The following is an 18,471-nucleotide window of genomic DNA, read 5'->3' on the forward strand; positions in this document are numbered from 1 at the left end:
AATTTGATAGCAATTCTTAAGCTCCCTGGTCTACACTGAATTTACACTTTGAAATATCCTATAAGCCTCTTCCCATCATGATAAAAAGGCTGCTGGGAACCTGCACGTCCAGGACTCACTGCCTGGGCCCTGGAGCCCTTAGTTAAAGGCCAGTATTATCTACCCCTGAAGTGCCTGCACTTGTGTAACTCCTAAGGAGACCCCAACACTATCTGGAAGATAGGATTCAATCAATATGGTTCTCAGATGCCACTTTAATCAAGTTTTGTACCATACAGTGATGGGGGGGGAGGGGTGAAAAATCATGACTGTTTTCAAGCAAATTCACCTGTCCCAAGGCAAACTGCCTGGACTTCCAAGAACAGAAAAAGGCTTTCCTCCCCGAAGAGTCTCTTTCCTGACCTGATAGGGTAGGATTTCAGGAAGAATGAGCACAGGAAGAGGGCAAACTAGTGAAAGAAGCCAGGTAGCTTTTTGAATTCTTCCCAGTGCACACAGGAACTAGGCCTGCAGGCATGCCTCCTAAGGCAGCCCCAACTCCAGCCCCTCCCCGCCGAGGCCGAAGAGCCTCCCCGCAGAAGCAGACGGCCATCGTTTATAACACTTCCCCCAGCAGCACGCCCAGAAGCGCAGAAGCCTGCGCACCACACAACGGATGCAACCTTCAGGCCAGAACCCCCAAGGGCCTTTCCTCTTCGCTGGCCCCTCGGCTGCTCACGTGTCTGCCTGGCAACAGAACAGCAGCCAGTATGTGCAAGGCTGGGTGGTGTGGGAAGGGCCAGGAGAAGCAACAAAGCAAATGACATGGGGGTTCTGGGGCCGGGTAGACACGGTGGCAGGGCCACTCATGGCCCACAGAAGGACCCATGGGGCTCTGTGTCCTCCATTAGTTCTTCTCCGGGCGGTTTCTGTTCAGGACAGCTTTAGGGGCAAATTCCAGCTTGTCCTTAAGGCTCACCACCTGGGTGTGGTCCTTGCCTAGCAGTTCATCCAGCTTGCGGTCCTCCCGGCGCTCAGAGATGCTCTTCTCCTCCTCCGCGGGCTGGGGATCCTTTCCCCGGATGAACCATTCCAGGTGGTAACCCACGGCCCCGACCACAAAGGCCACAGGAAATGTGACATAGGGAGCATAGGTACGCACCACGGTCCAGAGCACAGGCCACATGACATCTGCAGAAGAGCACAAGGCCGCATTAGGGAGAAACCAGCACCCCCTCTTCCCCGAATATGGACAACCCAACCCACTGGGGCTCTCCACTTCCCAGGCAGTCTGGCACAACTTACTGAGCATCCACCCCAGGCAGAGTAATCCAAGAGGGTACCTTGCTTTAGGCAACAGTTCGGGCCCTGAAACAACCTAGGCAGTTTTCAAAGACATGATTGTTAGGGAAAGGGGGAAGAATCTCTTTTATGTACTATGCTCTTTGACAATTACACAACCATGCATGGCAGTGTTCCCCACAAGGGAACCTCTGAGCTTACCTACCAAAGATTCAAGTCTGTTATTGACCCCAGGCCCTGCCTCCACAGTTTGCCAACATTACAGGAATGGACAAGAGCCTTTCTCCACTCTATGCAGTTTCTCCATGAACACAGCCAGCCATAATTTTCCTACCATGTGTAGTCCCACTGTGAGTCTCCTGGCTCCAAGATAATGAGAAGTAGTTTCTTTGCCTCACAAAAATAATAAGGAGCATATTTAAGTGGCCAAAACCCTAATCCATTACTCAACCATTCTGGATGTTATATAAATGATGATTTTTTCCTATTCTGACCTTGATTTCCCTAACAATGAGACATATTTATACTTTACAAAACTGCTGCCCAAACCTCTTCCAAAATACGTTCTCTTCGGGGCACCCGGGTAGCTCAGTTGGTTAAGCATCCAACTCTTGATCTCGGCTCAGGTCATGATCTCACAGTCAGGAGATCAAGCCCCACGCTGGGCTCCTTGCTGAGCGTGGAGACTGCTTGGGATTCTCTCCCTCTCTCTGCCCCTCCACCCCCTCTCAAAAATAGATACATAGATAAATAACAATATACATTCTCTTCAACCAAGCCCATACCCTCATTTTGCATAATAAACTCCTAAAAATATCACCAACGCTGAAAAACTAGGGCTTGAGTTTTTCTGTAAAAGAAAAAAAAACAAAAAACAAACAAACAAACAAAAAACACTGTACAAGCCCATGGCAGAAAAAAAAAAGGTGGAATGGCTCTGGAGCATCCTGAAAGTAAGTAAATTATGCTCTTACATGCCAGTCCTTGGGCTAAGCAGTTTATATACAGTATTCCCTTTAATCGTCATGTCTACTCTAAGAAGTAGATGGCATTATCAGAGGGTTAACTAACTTGCCCAAAGTCTCAACTAAAAAATCATTCCATTTGCACTCTGTAGGGGTTTCTCCAACTTGGCTATCTCTGGTCTAAAGTGTACAACTGAAACCTCACCAAGGATAAAATGATTCTCTCTTTTTGGTTCCAATTCTCTTTGGAGAAATCCAGTGCTCTGTGCACCAAGACTATAATGGATCATCATCAAGGGAAAAGACTGCAGCAGCCTCAAGGTTCCCCTCTGGGTCCTTTGTCTTAGCACCAGGCCCTATGCTGGACAAGTCACACACTAGTCATCACCTGATCTTTACAACACCTCTATGAGACAGGAATTATCAGCCCAGATTTGTGTCTAAGGCCACAGTGGCTCAGGGACATTATGTTAACTTGTCCAGGATCACAAGAAGTGACACAGCCACAGCTTTTGAATCCAGGCCTCTCCAAACTTCAATGCTTGTGCTCTTTCTAGTGGTAAGAACACATTGCAGACAGGTGTATTGTTTCCTCCAAGTCCTGGACTTGGGGAGAGCTTCCTGCAATTTCTTCCCATCTACTTGGCATGTCACTATCTGGAAGAGCTTCCCTCTTGGGCAAACTCTAAGATTACTCAGATTTGTGAAATCATAAGACTTAGAAGTTGTTAAAACTCCGATGAAGAACCTCAAACCTAATACTTCATTTTCTTTCCTTTTATGCAAATTCCCTATAAGTAAACACTTACTCTAAACAGCAATCCTCCATTCAGATCCCTCATTTGCCGTCAAACATAGCAAGCATGAGTCCACAATTCATATCACTCCCCACATGCAGCAAAGGTCTCTCTGTCGTCCTGCCCACTCTAATCATTCCCCAACTAGTCAATTCATTCATTTATTCAACACTTAGAACCACTTTCTCTGTGACAGATGTTGGGCTGGCAGCCTACCCTACTTATCTGCATTTCTCAAAACACTTAAGCTCCAAGAGAGCAAGGACCATGTCTGTGTGCACCACCCCCCCCCCCCCCCGCCTGGTATAAAGCTCCCCAAAACAGTTTGTTGAATGAATGAATGACAGCTCAGACAACCCGCCAGTGTAAAATCACAGCAGTCACCCACCCCCTCGCCCTCAAAAGGCGGCAGGAATACAGCAGGCTACTTTTCTGATTCCAAGAAGCTAAATACTCTCCAAGTCATCTCTGGGGTATCAAAATGAAAGCAGCAAATACTGGAACGTATTCTTTCCGGCCCAACACAGAGGGAGCCTGAGTGCCCGGTAAAGGTCAAGTGGGTTCCCGGGAAGCCTGTCCTTGTACCCGCGCCCCGGAGACCCAATGAGACCCGAAGCCGCAGTTCCGAGATTTGAGAAATGTTAACAAGGGCAGATGAGATCTGACAGGGTGGAAGGACCGACCCTGAGCGTCACTCGAGACCAGCCCAGAGATGGGAGCGCAACTGAGGTCCACGTCCAAGTATCTGCCCTTCTCCCTCCTCTGGGCTCCCAGGCCCTGCCCGTTATCCCACCACGCTCGTGGCCTTGTCGGCGTCCGTTCTCACCCACGTGCCTGAGGCCGAGAAGCCCTGGTCGCAAAGGGTCTGCTGGGAGCCCAGACTCAGCTTCCGAGCCCTGGGAAGAGAGGAGCTGTCAGGCCGGGGCGGGAGCAGACACTCGCGATCACCCTTCCCTAATTCAGAGGTCACTGCCTGGAGCCGTCCCCCCGGCAACGGGCGGCCCCGGCGGCCGCTCTGGGGGAGGGAACTGCCCGCCGGGACCGCGTGCTCACCTGCGCCGCAGCCCGCACTGCACCGTCCGGACCCCGTCCTCCGCCCGCTCACTCGCCTGGAGCACCGATGTCTCCACTCCCAGCGGCCCGCAGGCCCTCGCCCCGGGATCCCGCCCACCGGCGCCTGCTCTCTCGGAGCGCGGCGATTGGCTGAACTCCAGCCAGAGAACCAGAGGAAGCTAGGCGTCCTCAGCAGGCCCCGCTGCACAGAGAAGGGTACTGCGCCCCCTGGTGGTATGGAGGTTTCCCAGTGACGTTAGCACGTGCTTGTCGCGGGGAGAAAGTGGAAGGTCATCCATTCTTTATTCAACTAATGTTTATTAGGCGTCTTCTAAGACCTAGGTCTGGGCACACAAAAATTAAAGATTCCTTGACGTCAAGATCTTCTTAGCAGAATATAGTCTAGAACTCTAAGAACGCTTCAGAGCTGGGCTAGCTTTCTAGCCATGTGACCTTGGGAACATTATTAATCAGCCTGCGCCTCCTTTCCAGCTTATGCATAAAGGTAATAACACCTATTTCACAGAAGGTTGGCAGGGTTTGATGAGATAATGCATGTAAAGTGCTGTGCCAGGCACAGAGCAACAGGGAAATAAATGGTACTATCGTTGGTATACAAAAAATTGAAATGCAGTAAAACCTAAGCCTTACCTGACCCCTCAGATACAAGTATTCACTCCCCCTGTATCCACTATGCCCTGTACAGACACGTATTTGATCACATACAGTTGACCTTCGAACCACAGGGGTTTGAAACTGTGTGGGTCCACTTATACACGGATTTTTTGCAATAAATACAGTACAGTACCATAAATATATTTTTCTTCCTTATGGTTTTCTTAATAACATTTTCTTTTCTCCAGCTTATTTTATTGTAGGAAGACAGTACATTATATATATATATAATATACAAGATATGTGTTAATCAACGGTTATCTGTAAAGCTTGTGGTGAAAAGTAGGCTATTGGTAGTTCAGTTTTGGGCGAATCAAAAGTTACACACGGATTTTCGACTGTTCAGGAGGTGGGTACCCCTAATGCCTTCATTGTTCAGGGGTCAACTGTGTAGAGAAAAACACCAAAGCTCAAGTTCCGTAACCCCCCACTAGCCCCTCTGACATCTGTTCCACGAGTCTCAGCCAAGCATGTTTATCTGTAGGACACAGGCTAAACTCATATTCCTCCATGCAGACCAAACAGTTCACACCTCTGTGCCTTCTTTTACTATGCTTTTTCATCTACCTGGAGTGCCCCTCCCACCTTTCTTTACCAAAGTAGCTCTGGCTCATTTTTCCAGCTTCAGGGACACCTCCAAACAGGAAGCTGCCTAGATTGCTTAGGGCATCACTTAGCTGCCCTTCCTCTATGATCTCAAAGAAGTCAGTGCTGGAGTGCCTGAGTGGTTCAGTCAGTTGAGTGTCCGACTCTTGATTTCAGCTCAGGTTGTAATCTCACGGTTCATGAGATAGAGCCCTGTGTCAGGCTCTGCACTAACAGCCTGGAGCCTGCTTGGGATTCTCTCTCTCCCTCTCTCTCTGCCTCTCCCACCCTGTCAAAATAAATAAATAAACTTTAAAAAAAAAAGTGCTACGCTCTGGAAGTGGAGATAGAGAGAAAGGAACAGTATAAAGAAACATGTAAATGTGTAAGAAACCATTATTAGCAGAACTTGTTCCTCAAAAGAGAGGAGAAGGAAATAGAATTGCCTAGAATAATTAGCATTCAGTCAGCCAATCCACATGTTCTAGGCAATAGGGATGCAAAATTGACTGGGACCCCTGTCCCAGGAGTTTTCTGAAGAGATTGCCCGGCCCTGAAAGCAGAGGGGTCTGTGAACTGCCAAGGGAGTGACAACAGAAGCATGCACAAGTAGCCCAGAGGAGGAGCCCAGGAAGAATCAGAGAGTGCTCACCAGAGGCACCTACCCTTGAGCTGAGTCTTAAGGGATGGCTGGTAGTTCCGTCAAGCAGAACTGAGTGGAGCTCTAGCGTACAGACTTAGGAATCAAATGTGGGTTCAAATTCTGGCCCTGCTGCCTGCTAATCTCAGAAAAGCTGTTTACATCCTTTGTTTAAACACAGGCAATAAGTTCCCATCTCCTAGGGTGGTTCTGAGTATTATATCACCTTCTGTGTATAAAGTGCTTGGCACAGTGCTTGCCCCCCCCCCCCCCGCCCCGAGTGCTCAGTAAACGGTCACTGGTATGTTCAGTATTCCCCAAATTGCTTCCTCCTTCTGTAATGCCTGTGTCCACTGAAGGCTTTACTTATTCCCTAAGCCAAAAACCTAAATGACACCTTCAAAATCTCTTCGTCTTTGCATTATTCCCCAAACCCAGCTTATGCTTTCCGGAATGTCTCTGAAGTTCTTCATCATCTCTTACCTGGACCACCTTAGCAACTCCCTGAGTGGTCTTCCTGCTGTCCATTGTTCCCCCCAGTCCATTTCCATTCTTAGCCAAAGGGTCTTTCAAAACCTTAAATAAAACCTTGAAATCTCCAGCTAAAACTCCCTCTCTTCCCATGGATCCCTTCTGGCCTCTCTCTGAGCCTGTCACCTACTGCCAGTCTCTGCTCTTCCCATGACCCCACATACACTTGCCCTACCATTCGTTTGCCCCAGCTGGTCCCTTTGCCTGAAATGAACATCCTCCCTCTCTTCCTCTGCTGCAAAACTCTAACTTATCCTGCAAGACCCAGTTCAAAACGTCCCTCTTGCAGAAAGCTTTCCTAGAATCAATTGGCTGCTAGAGGCTCTATCCTCTGGTCTCCTCAGCCCCTCTGGGAGAGGCCTCCCTTTGTATGTACCTGTCTGTTTATATGCCTGGCTATGGCCAAACAGGGAGCAATTTAAGCAAAAGGACTGGATCTAACCCTTCACTTGCCCGTGGAGCCCAGCACATCTCCCCAGGCCTCAACATCCAGGGACTCCCTGCCACATCAGCCCCACATGGGGAGATTTAGACGTCCTGTCTGTAGCAAGATGCCCATTACACTTGTTCAGGGCTGTCCTGTTCCTCTATGCCAGTCCCATATACCTCATGGTCCTGGAAAACCCAGCCCAATTTCTGGGAAAAGACATAGACCCATAAAGAGCTGTATGGTGCAGATGGTAAAACTCAGATGAAGCCACTTCTCAGCTTTGTGATTTGGGGTAAGTTTAAATTCTGAAAGCCTGTTTTCTCAGCTGTATATGATGGTAACAATATCCACTCCAGAGGATTGCTCTGAGTATCATCCAGCTCAAACCCAATTTTAGAGATGAGAAAACTCCATCTCAGAGAAGTAAAGTGACCCAGACAAAGGCTCACTTGGCAAGTCCAGGGGAAATAGACAAATGGGCATTTCTAGTTGAAACTTTTGGACAGTCATCCAACCTAAATGTTCTCAAACCTGGCTGCCCATCAAAATCACCTGGCACACTTGTTAAAGACTCATTTGGGGGCAGAGAGTCTATTCACAGTCTTGGACAGGGCCCAGGAATCTGTTTGGGATCAGCTCCAAGCTGACTCACTTTGGGGAATTTGGAACATATAGGGCTCCTCACTACCTTCCAGTGGCCTCATCTAGGCGTGTGTGTGTGTACGACCTCATGCTTTTCAGGTGGTCTCCCACACCAGCTTGGAAAATAGCTGCTTCTGCCACTCTTCTATTCAAAACCCTTCCGTGGCTCCCCGGACCCAGACCCACTCTCCTCAAGTTGACCCAAAAGCCCAGCATGGTCAAGCCTTTGCACTCCCAATGCTTTCCCTCCTCCTGGCCTTTGCACAGCTGTTATCAGACCTTGGAACATTCTTCCCAGCCCTGGCACTGCTCCAGTGGCTCTTTCCAGCATTCACCCTTATTCTGTAACTGCTTGTTTACTTATCTGTTTTTCCCATAAGACCGTTAGTGCCATAGGATAGCAACTACACTTGTTCAGGGCTATGTTCCAGGTGCTGGCCAGTGCCAACAGTGGTTCTTGATAAATACCTACTAAATAAATGAATGAGAACTGGCTAGTCCAATGTGGCCCAAAAAGGCAGTCAGAGACTTGGATGGCTCTTCTTCCTGCCTCAGGGTGACACATCAACCCCAAGGACCAGAAGGGGTTGCCAGACAGGGTGGGAGCTGTCATCAAACCCTTTCCGGACTGGGAAAGCTGGAGAGCTAAAAGCTCACGGTTTGGCATTAGACAGACCTGGGTCCACCACTATGAGCCCTGCCTGTGACTTTGGACGGGTCACTGAACCTGTCCGGGATTTCAGCTCTCTCACCTGTCATAAGGATGAGCTCCATTCATGTAAATCGCTCTCCCCCTGCCTGACTCGGAGCAAACATCCCATAAACATTAGCCATCACTACCAGGTCTGGGTTTCTTCTTAGCTTCCCAGGAAAGTTCTGTTGCGCCCCCCCCCCCGCACCCCGCCCCCCACCAAAGTGCCCACCCAGAGGAGGCATCAGAAAAATGTGACAACACTAAATTGAATAATGTTTCTGCTGCTGATCAGTAGTGAGTGGAACAGAGGGAACACCGGACCCTTCGGGGAAGGGCAACCAGTATCCATCCATATCTAAGAATAACAGCAAACCCTGTTTATTGAGCGCAGGCCTGCCGGTGAACCAGGCTTTGGACTCTGGGTTGCCCTGTTGGTGGAGGGAAGCCTGGGAGCATTGAGAGGCAGAGAAATGGACTAAACTAGGAGGAGGAGTGAGGAGGAAACCCTCCCTTCTTCACTGCCCCCGGGCCCCTCCAGTAGGGCTCAGATCTTCGCAGCCACCAGGGGGCCGAATCCCCTTTGCCCCAGCTGGCTCAGGCGACTGGGCTCTCCCCATATCAAAAGAGCGGCTACCGGCCTCCCCTCCCACCACCCACTTCCCGACCACCCCCGGCTCCCATGCACGGGGCAGAGGTGGCTCCTTCTGGAGAGAGCAGCCGGCTCGAGTGCAGTTCTGCCGTTTTATTTTTCCTGGGATACTCAAGGGGATGTGGGAACAGCCACAGGTGTGGTGAGGGGAAGCCCCGTCTCCCCTCCCCAGCAGCTGGGAAAGGGGAGAGGCCCAGGCGCCCTGGTCCTGGGTTGGTCCAGCCACTGTGGTCCCTGGGCCCGGTGGGCTGAGGGCTGAGGGTGGAGCCCCTGGGAGGGTGGGGCAGGCTCCTAGGTGGGGTTCGGGATTCTTCATAAAAAGCCACGAAGCTTGATCCCCACGAAGCCCAGCCCCGCGGGGTGGGGGGAGGGGTGGGGGGGGACGCAGAGCCCAGATGGGGGACCCGGCCCGGCCTGGCCCGTGGGGGGTAGTAATGGCAGAGATGGTGCCCGTGGGGAGGAGGTGGGGACAAAGCGTCGGACCAGGAGGGAGGGGAGTCCAGGTGGGGGCGCAGGGCGGAGAGGCACGGCCCCCAGCCCAGCCCGGGCGCCTTCGCGTGGGGTCAGGAAGGTAAAAAACCCACGAGAGTGTGACGGGCAGGAGGGGCCGGGGCGTGCGGTGCCGGCGGGGCGGGCGCACGGGGCGGCCCGCGTTCACAGTGACCTCGACGCTGGGTGTACAGTACGGGTAGAAAACCGCGGGCCCGGGCCCAGGCTGGGCGGGCCGGGCCGGTCACAGCCTGGTCTGGGCCTCGGGGATGTAGATCTCGATGCTGTCGGCGCTCTCGGTGGCCGAGCTGTGGCGGAAGGAGGCGGCGCGCTTGGCCGCCAGGAGCCGCTTGCGCGCTTCCTGCCGCTGCCGGTCCACCGAGTCCAGGGAGCGCTCCTTCACCGGCACGCCCCGGCCCCGCGAGGGCTTCTTTGGTATCGGCGGAGGGACCTTCTTCTCCTCCTGCCGGGAGAGGGGGCGGCGGCTCAGTCTGGAGGTCGGGGTCCCCCCACCCCCGATCCCGCCTCCCGTGGGACTGACACCAGGCTCCCGCGCGGGAGAACCGTCCGAAGCCGCCGCCACCGACGCCGGCCAAGAAGTCCCGGGGGTGCTTGCGGCAAGGTCAAAAGCCACTTTTCATTAAAAATTAGGAAACCGGGCGCCCCCTGGTGTCGCCGTTCGCGACTACTCGCATCAGAGCGCTCGCTCCTCCGAGACGGTGGGAAGTGGGCGATATCCCCCCCCCAGTCGGGAGGAGTGCGGCTTCCCTGACTCGTGCAAGGAAATGGGGGTTCGCTACTAGACGTCTGGGCCTCATCACAGACAACCTCTAGTGAAGTGAGGGCTGACGGGCCCGCCAAGGTCCCCGCTGTGCCTAGGTCCAAGCTAAGGGCAGTGTGGAATTTCGCCTCTTCAAACTACAGCTGGTCCTAGGCGGCTGCAGCCACCTCGGGGCTCTGGCAGCTCAGGCAGTGATGAGCACAGGGCCAAGCAGATGGCAGTGACCAAGAATGGGATCATATTGAAAGAAGATGGTCACCATCACCTGTCCAGGACTGCCTTTGCTCCCTGTGAATGTCCTCTGTTCCCCTGCCTCTCCCCACAACAGGTCTGTCTGGGGAAGGGCATTTTCCAGTCTGTCCTTTTGGCTTGAAGGGACTCTCCCCTACCTTAGGCTCCAGGAGTTTCCAGCTGTTGGCCTTAAGTTGCTGTAGCTCCAGGAACTTGAGGGTCACATCCTCAATAGAGAGCTGCAGGAGATCCCAAAAACCCGCCAGGTCCTGGAAGGTGGGCACGGGAAACGCAGTGGGGTCCTTTAGTGGAGAGAGACAGAGGAGAGGCAGCCAGTCAGGAAGATCTGTGCCCCAGCCAGGACCAGAGAAAGCCCCATCCACCCTCACTGTCAGGAAGTTCAACCTGGGACAGTGGGGTGGGGGGATGAGAGACAGGGAGACAAGAGCGAGCCCAGGCCTCTCCCTGTTGGGCACAAACACCTGGTCTCACCTCCAGGCATACGCACACCTGGTAGGCTCTAGCCCATGGGCACTCACCATGCTTTGCTGACACAGCCGGAAGAACTGCTGAACTTTCTGGGACAGGAGAAGTTGTGTACTGCCCACGGCACTGCGGATCTTCTCCAGGACTGGAGAGCAGAAGGAGATTCAGGGAAGGGCCGGATGACTCTCCTTTCCCAGCCTCCAAGATGTCTGCCCTGAATGACTCAACTTTCCCATATCTGGTACTCTCTGTCTGTCTGTCTCCTCCAGTCCCCTCCCCATCCCATCCTCAAGTTCCTAACAAACAGCTCCTACCCCATTTCACCAGGCCAGCTGTATCCTCAGACACCAGTGTTTCTTCCTTCATACAACCTCCATTTCTCTGTGTCTCTCTTCCCTCCCATGTCATGGAACAGACGGAAGCCAGCCCCAACCTGGCCCTTTAGGCTTAGCCAGGCACTAGCTTGATGACCACCATCGGTCGAATTTTGTCACTCATCAGTATAGGACTCCTTGGCTCATTAAGAATTATGGAAATTTTCATATGCCTGACTCTTGTCTTCTTAGTCACTATCCCATAAATGTAGGGATTCTGACGTATGACTGTCTCCCCTCAGATGGATTTGCAGAGAAGGGCCATGGCTTCCCTCAGTCCAGGGCTGTGTCTCCTTCACCTAGGCCTCAGACAGTGATCTAACATCATGCACTGCCTTGCCCTCTGCCTTGAAGTATGGTCCCACTCGCTAGATCAGACCTGGACTCCCACACCAGCTCAGATGAGAACAGAGTCCCCTTGATCCCCATGGACTGGGTGACTTGGACTGGCAGCCATCTCCTAAGAGGCCCAGCTCCTTCATCTGGTCACTTTCCCTGTCCGACCTTGACCTCAGCCTCTGAAGCTGCTCCCCACTTCCTTCCAAGAGCTCCCAGCATGCCATGCTGCCAAGGGGAGACCTATGGAGGTCAAAGTCCTCACAGAGGCACACTCAAGCCCAACCAGAGGGCCCCCCTGTTCCACGGCTCTCCGCCCACCCCCAGTGGTGATCTCTTCGCACACACAGGGTCCCCCACTCACTCTCCTCCGGCAGCTCATAGTCCTCCGCCTCGCGCTCCATCTGCTGGCACCAGTGCTCCAGCTTCTCCACCTCCGCCCTCAGCATCTTGATGAACCACTCGCCATCCCGAGGGCAGGGGGACGTGCGGCCTGAGTCGGGGAGGCTACGTGAGCCGCGCTCCATCCAGGAGTCCCGACGGCTGGACCCGGGGCCAGGGGTGGGGGCAGGGGCAGGGCCTGGCGACCCATCGGTGGCCGGCGGCTCGTACGGCAGTGGGTAGCCCTCGCGGTAGGCCCACTGGCCCTGTGTGTGGACCGTGCGGAAGACTGAGTAGGTGGGGGCCCGGGGCCCGGGCTGGGGCTCAGAAGCGTGCCTCTGGAAGGAACGTCCGAACTGCAGGGCCTTGTCTTCTGTGGCCACTGTGGCCAGGCCAGCCAGGCCCTCCAGCTCCAGGTCTGCCTGCACACCCGCCGTCACACTGTTGGAGCGCTTGAACCTTGCCCGCCTGGTGAGAGAGGTGGCTGTCATCCCTGCCCCTTCCTGCTCTCATCGCCATCCTCACCCCCACCCCAGGCCCAAAGGAAAAGGAAGAAGAAAAGAAACCTACAATGTGAAGAAACCTACAATGTTTCTACATCCACGACCTTGAACTATACCAGCCCTTGCAGGTGGGTACAGAATTCCTGTTGCACTGCCTCTGGACAGGGGTGGTATTCAGAATATTTAACAATCTGTACTCGGTGGGCAGAAAAGATGCTGGCATACAGCAATCAGGATGGACGCACCCAAAGTGCTTAGAGCACGGCCTTGCAGAAGCAAGGGGCAAAGCAGTAGGGTGAGAGAGGGACCAGGGTGGTGGCTCTTTACCAATGAACACAGAAACATTTCAGCATTTGGACAAACAGTATGACTTTGCTAGTTTACAACAACTGCCCGGGTTTGTCTTCAGCCGTTCAGAAACGAGTAAACTAAGGCCCAGAGAGGTCATTGGTCACCCAGCTACAAAACAGCTGAGCCAGGATTTGGACCCACGGCTGCTGGCTCCACAGCCCAAGCATCTTCCAGCACACCAGCTGCTGGAACATCAGGAAGAACTGCCTTGGAGCGGCCGGAGGGTGGGGGGAGCCTGCAGCTGAAAGGACTTCTCTAGGGAGCCCCACAGCTCAGCCCAGAGCCTGGCCAGACACAGTCAGCCAGTGGCAGTGGAGTTGAATTAAGTTGTTGGCAGGAGTGACATAGGGCCTGGAAATTTCTTGTCTTTGAGTTAATATGCAAATCCTCTGCAAAACAGAAAGTCAGTTGGCTTTCTTCTGTTTCACCCCCTCCTCAGTTCAGAGTTCTTTCCTATGAAGAAGTCAGTAGCCTCTGAAGTGCATGGAGCTGGGGTCAAACAATACTTGAAGAAGTGGGAGTCAGGAGATGTGGGGGTGGTGGGGAGGGGTGAACAGAAGTTTGACGTCTGGAAGTTTCCAGACCAAAAAAGAAAGACCCATATGTCCTAAGCTACCTCCACCCCATTACGGTCTAAAGAGAGGGGAACTTGGGGGGCCAGCTCTAGGGACCCCTCAAGCTTCCCAGGAGTCTCCTCCAACCCCCACAACTTCAGCCTTCCTCTTGCTGCCCAGGCCTCCTCTCCCTGCCTGTCTTGCCTGCCTGCTTCCCTCCAGCTGGCGGGCTGCCTGCTGGGAGCCTGTTGCCATAGAAACCAGGCCCAGAAGGATGCTGCAGGACCCAGGAAAGAGAGATGCACTCATGTGCAGTCTCCAACAAGCCCTATGTCCCAACCCCCACCCAGAGAGACAGAGAAAGCAAGAGCATGTCCGCACTGCCTCCCACATGATCTTTACCCTGGCATCTACTCTGTCCTGCCCTGGTCAAGATTTCTATCAGCCTCTGCCTTGATGTTGGACCAGACTCCTTTTAAGACACTTCCGTCTCCACTCAGCACAGCACCAAAGAGAAGCACTAGATGAGGAATCAGATCTGAGTTCTAACGCTGGCTTTGTTGCTGTGTGCCTTTGGGGAGTTACTCCCCTCCATCTAGTGTGTAAAATATATCATACAATATATATAATTATACATAAGCATACATGCACACATACATCCTATATAAAATGACAGGAATGGACCAATAATCACTAAGGTACTTCCTCTCTCAAAAATTATACCTTGCATATTTTCAGATCAGGGGCCCAACATTCCCTCACCATTGAGGGAATGTTCCCTCCCTCCAATACACTCAGGATTGGAGCAGTCTTCCTAAAGCTGATCTCTGCCCAGCTCATTCCCATGCCCCAAACTCTTCCATAGCTCCCCATTGCCAACAACATAAAGTTCAGGTTTCCTCTGCTGGCATTTCCCCAATGCTAGCATCTAGTCTGGAAGCAGTCCTCTTCTCTAACCTCACCGCCCCTTGCATTCTCCTTATTCCCCAAGTCGATTACACTGGCCCTGACTCTAAGCCTTTCTGAAACAGTCTTCCTCCTCCTCCTCCTCCATCCCTCCCTGTCCATTCCCTACTCAAGTCATGTCTTCCTCTGTGAGCCTCCTGATTGCCCCCAAGACCATCCTCAGCACTGCATCTCCCTCAGCAGCCTTCTTGCATTTGGAGACAGCCCCCCCACCCCCCACCCCCAGTTCAGTTAAATTGTTCTCGGTTTCAGGTGAGAGTCTTGTGTGTCTAACTGAACTGTTGGGATGCACTTTCAAAATATCCATCTTGAATATTTCTGTGCCTCTGAGCTCCCGTTAACCTTTGGCTCCTTCAGAGCTCCAGCCGTTGCAAACCACACAGGTAAAGGTGGGGCTTGCCCCAGTAAAAGACATTATTGAAGACCTGCCTTCCCTGTTTGCCTCCCTGGTACCCTCATGGAACATGGCTCTGTCCTTCAGCACCACTGGTGTGCTGCCTTTCACCTCTGAGGGGATCCTGAGAAGATTACATTCTGTCTTGATGGAAACAGGCCACACGGGCTGGAACAGAAGCTTGCATAAGTGCCCCAGCCTGCCTCAATGAAGCCTCTTCACCATGTTTACCTCAAGGAAGACCAAAAAAGTTAGAGCTGATGGGAATACTAGAAGCACAGTCTTTACCAATACTCCCAGCAGGGGGTCAGAAAGTGGCAGAGTTTCAGCAGGAGTCAGTCAACCTTGTGCAAGTGGTATTTTTAATTTTTAAAAATATTTGTTTATTTTTGAGAGAGAGACAGAGATAGAGCACAAGCAAGGGAGGGGCAGAGAGAGGGAGACACAGAATCGGAAGCAGGCTCCAGGCTCTGAGTTTTCAGCACACAGCCCAACGCAGGGCTCAAAACCATGAACTGTGAGATCATGACCTGAGCCGAATTTGGTCACCCAACCGACTGAGCCACCCAGGCACCCCATACAAGTTGTATTTAAAACCAGCAGTGTAAAGCACCTGGCTGGCTCAGTCAGTGGAGCGTGCGGCTCTTGATCTGGGGGTTGTTAGGTTCAAGCCCCAGGTGGGGTGTGGAGATGACTTAAGAATAAAATCTTTTAGGGGCACCTGAGTGGCTGTCGGTTAAGCGTCCAGCTTCAGTTCAGGTCATGGTCTCACGGTTCATGAGTTCGAGCCCCCCCACCGGGCTTTCTGCTGACAGCTCAGAGCCTGGAGCCTGCTTCGGATTCTGTGTCTCCCTCTCTCTGCTCCTCCCCAACTCTCTCTCTCTCTCTCTCTCTCTCTCAAAAAAAAATGAATAAACATTTAAAAAAAGAAAAGAATAAAATATTTTTTAAAATTAAAAATAAAAATAGAGAATAAAACCAGCAGTGTGGGACATGATCACCTAAGAAAAGAGCAATGGAACAGAGATGCAAAGCCCTGGGGAACATGGACATTTCATGAGTGGATGGAGACAATGTAGCCCAGAGGCATCTAAGCCACAGAGGAAGAGGAAGAAAACCAGGGGAGAGTCACCTAAAGGCAGAGAGAAGACAGAAGGGTCTCAAGAAGGAATGAGCAACTGACATGGAAAATACAGCCAGTTGAGAATTAAAGGTGTCTACTGATTTGGCAATATGGAAGCCTCGGGAGACCAGGGCAAGAGCCAGTTTGGTGGAGCATGGAGGCTGAGGCAGATGGCAGGAGGCTGTCAGGAGGTGGAGAAAACTAGGCAAGGCAATTCTTTCAAAAAGGTTAGTTGAGAAACGAGGAAGAGAGAAAACAGTATACCTTTAAGGGAGCGATATTTTGGCTATTTGTCAATTGTATCTCAATAAAGCCGGGGGGAGGGGAAGAGAGGGATATTTTGTCTAGAATGGTTCTCCCATGCCATATCTTGACAGGAGAGAACCTACAGGGGAAGCAGCATAATGGTCAAAGAGGTCCACGTCCTAGCTCCTGGAACCTCTGAATAGGTTACCTTCCGTGGCAAAAGGGACTTTGCAGATATGGTTATATTAAGTATCTTGAGATGAGGAGAAAAGTCTGGATTATCCTGGTGTGTCCAATTTAATCACAAAGGTCCTTATAAGTGAAAGAGGGAGACTGGAAAGTCAGAACCAAAGGAGATGAGATGACAGGATCAAGGCTGGAGTGATGTAATGTGGGGACTCAACCTGCCATTGTGGCTCTGAAGACAGAAGTGGGCTACAAGGCAAGGAATGTGGATAACCTCTATAAACCAGGAAAAAGTGACACAATGGATTCTTCCCAGAGCCTCCAGGAGTCCTGCCAATACCTTGATTTTAGCCCAGTGAAACACAGTTCAGACTTCTGACCCCTAGAAAAGTAATATAGTAAAAATGTATTGGGGCACCTGGGTGGCTCAGTTGGTTAACTGTCCAACTCTTGATTTTGGCTCAGGTCATGATCTCACCATTCATGAGTCTGAGCCCTACATTGGGCTCTGCCAACGCTTCTCCCAAGCGAGAAGCCTGCTTGGGATTCTCTGCCACCCTCTCTCTCTGCCCCTCCCGCCTACTCACATGCATGTTCTCTAAATAAATAAATAAGTAAATAAGTAAATAAATAAATAAATACTTTAAAAAATTTTTTAAATGTATTCTTCAATGCTGCTAAATCTGTGATAATTGATTATAGCAGCAATAGGAAACTAACACAACCTGTAAAGAAAAACTGATTGGAGAGGAAAGAGGAAGTAGTCAAAGGACCAAACATAAGGGCAATAAATAATAACTAACATGCTTTGAGCACTTAGTGTGTGCTAGACTTAGCATTTTGCATAAAAACATGCTAAGTCCTCAAAAACAGTCCCACGATAAGAGTGTCAGTATCATCCCTACTTACAGATGAGAATACTGAGGCTTAAAGAGAACAAGTGGCCTCTTAAGATTAGACCGTTATCGGGGTGCCTGTGTGGCTCAGCCAGTTGAGCGCCCAACTTCGGCTCAGGTCATGATCTCACAGTTTGTAGGTTCAAGCCCTGCGTTGGGCTCTGTGCTGACAGCTCAGAACCTGGAACCTGCTTCAGATTCTGTGTCTCCCTCTCTCTCTCTGCCCCTTCTCCCACTCATGCTCTGTCTCCAGCTCTCTCTAAAAAATAAATAAACATAAAAAAAATTGGGGGGGGGAGGGCGCCTGGGTGGCTCAGTCAGTGAAGCATCTGACTTCAGCTTACGTCATGATCTCACGGTTCATGGGTTCGAGCCCCACATCAGGCTCTGTGCTGACAGCTCAGAGCCTGGAGCCTGTTTCAGATTCTCTCTCTCTCTCTCTCTCTCTCTCTCTCTCTCTCTTTCTCAAATAAATGAACACTAAAAAAATTTTTAAAAAATTTTCCCATAAACATATGGCCAACTAATCTTTGACAAAGTAGGAAAGAATATCCAATGGAATAAAGACAGTCTCTTCAGCAAGTGGTGCCGGGAGAACTGGACAGCGACATGCAGAAAAATGAACCTGGACCACTTTCTTACACCATACACAAAAATAAACTCAAAATGGATGAAAGACCTAAATATTTGTAAGACAGGAAGCCATCAAAATCCTCAAGGAGAAAGCAGGCAAAAACCTCTTTGACCTTGGCCACAGCAACGTCTTACTCAACATGTCTCCAGAGGCAAGGGAAACAAAAGCAAAAATGAACTATTGGGACCTCATCAAAATAAAAAGCTTCTGCACAGCAAAGGAAACAATCAGCAAAACTAAAAGGCAACCAACAGAATGGGAGAAGATATTTACAAATGACATATCCGATAAAGGATTAGTATACAAAATCTACAAAGAACTTATCAAACTCAACACCCAAAAAACAAATAATCCAGTGAAGAGATGGGCAAAAGACATGAATAGACACTTCTGCAAAGAAGACATCCAGATGGCCAACCAACACATGAAAAAATGCTCCAAATCACTCATCATTAGGGAAATACAAATCAAAACCACAATGAGATACCACCTGACGCCTGTCAGGCTAACATTAACAACTCAGGCAACAACAGATGTTGGCGAGGATGCGGAGAAAGAGGATCTCTTTTGCACTTCTGGTGGGAATGCAAGCTGGTGT

General features: G+C 51.1%; 2 protein-coding genes across 7 annotated transcripts in view; both read right to left on the minus strand.

Annotated features, from left to right (window-relative positions):
* Positions 1-239: 239 nt before the first annotated feature.
* Positions 240-4,255, minus strand: SMIM12 (small integral membrane protein 12). 3 transcript variants are annotated; one of them, XM_015070289.3, is made up of 2 exons: positions 4,097-4,255; positions 240-1,170 (listed from the first exon to the last, which is right to left on the minus strand). In XM_015070289.3, exon 2 carries the CDS (start codon positions 1,163-1,165, stop codon positions 887-889), a length of 279 nt encoding a protein of 92 aa, XP_014925775.1. In that variant the 5' UTR covers positions 1,166-1,170; positions 4,097-4,255; the 3' UTR covers positions 240-886. The 3 variants fall into 3 exon arrangements, with proteins under 3 accessions (XP_014925775.1, XP_053067121.1, XP_053067119.1); XM_053211146.1 differs by lacking the exon at positions 4,097-4,255 and adding an exon at positions 3,878-4,021; XM_053211144.1 differs by lacking the exon at positions 4,097-4,255 and adding an exon at positions 3,870-4,019.
* A 139-nt stretch (positions 4,256-4,394) lies between these two features.
* The window catches only part of DLGAP3 (DLG associated protein 3), a 68,163-nt gene continuing 54,086 nt past the window's right edge, over positions 4,395-18,471 (minus strand). For all 4 annotated transcript variants that reach the window (XM_053211136.1, XM_027059728.2, XM_027059729.2 and 1 more), the window contains exons 9-12: positions 12,004-12,488; positions 10,983-11,074; positions 10,602-10,745; positions 4,395-9,894 (exon numbers count right to left, since the gene is read on the minus strand). In XM_053211136.1, coding sequence (XP_053067111.1) covers positions 9,676-9,894; positions 10,602-10,745; positions 10,983-11,074; positions 12,004-12,488 — 940 coding nt within the window. In that variant the 3' untranslated portion in view covers positions 4,395-9,675. The remainder of the gene's footprint in view (positions 9,895-10,601; positions 10,746-10,982; positions 11,075-12,003; positions 12,489-18,471) is intronic.

This window comes from Acinonyx jubatus, chromosome C1, assembly GCF_027475565.1.
Source record: "Acinonyx jubatus isolate Ajub_Pintada_27869175 chromosome C1, VMU_Ajub_asm_v1.0, whole genome shotgun sequence".
Taxonomy (NCBI): Eukaryota; Metazoa; Chordata; class Mammalia; order Carnivora; family Felidae; genus Acinonyx; species Acinonyx jubatus.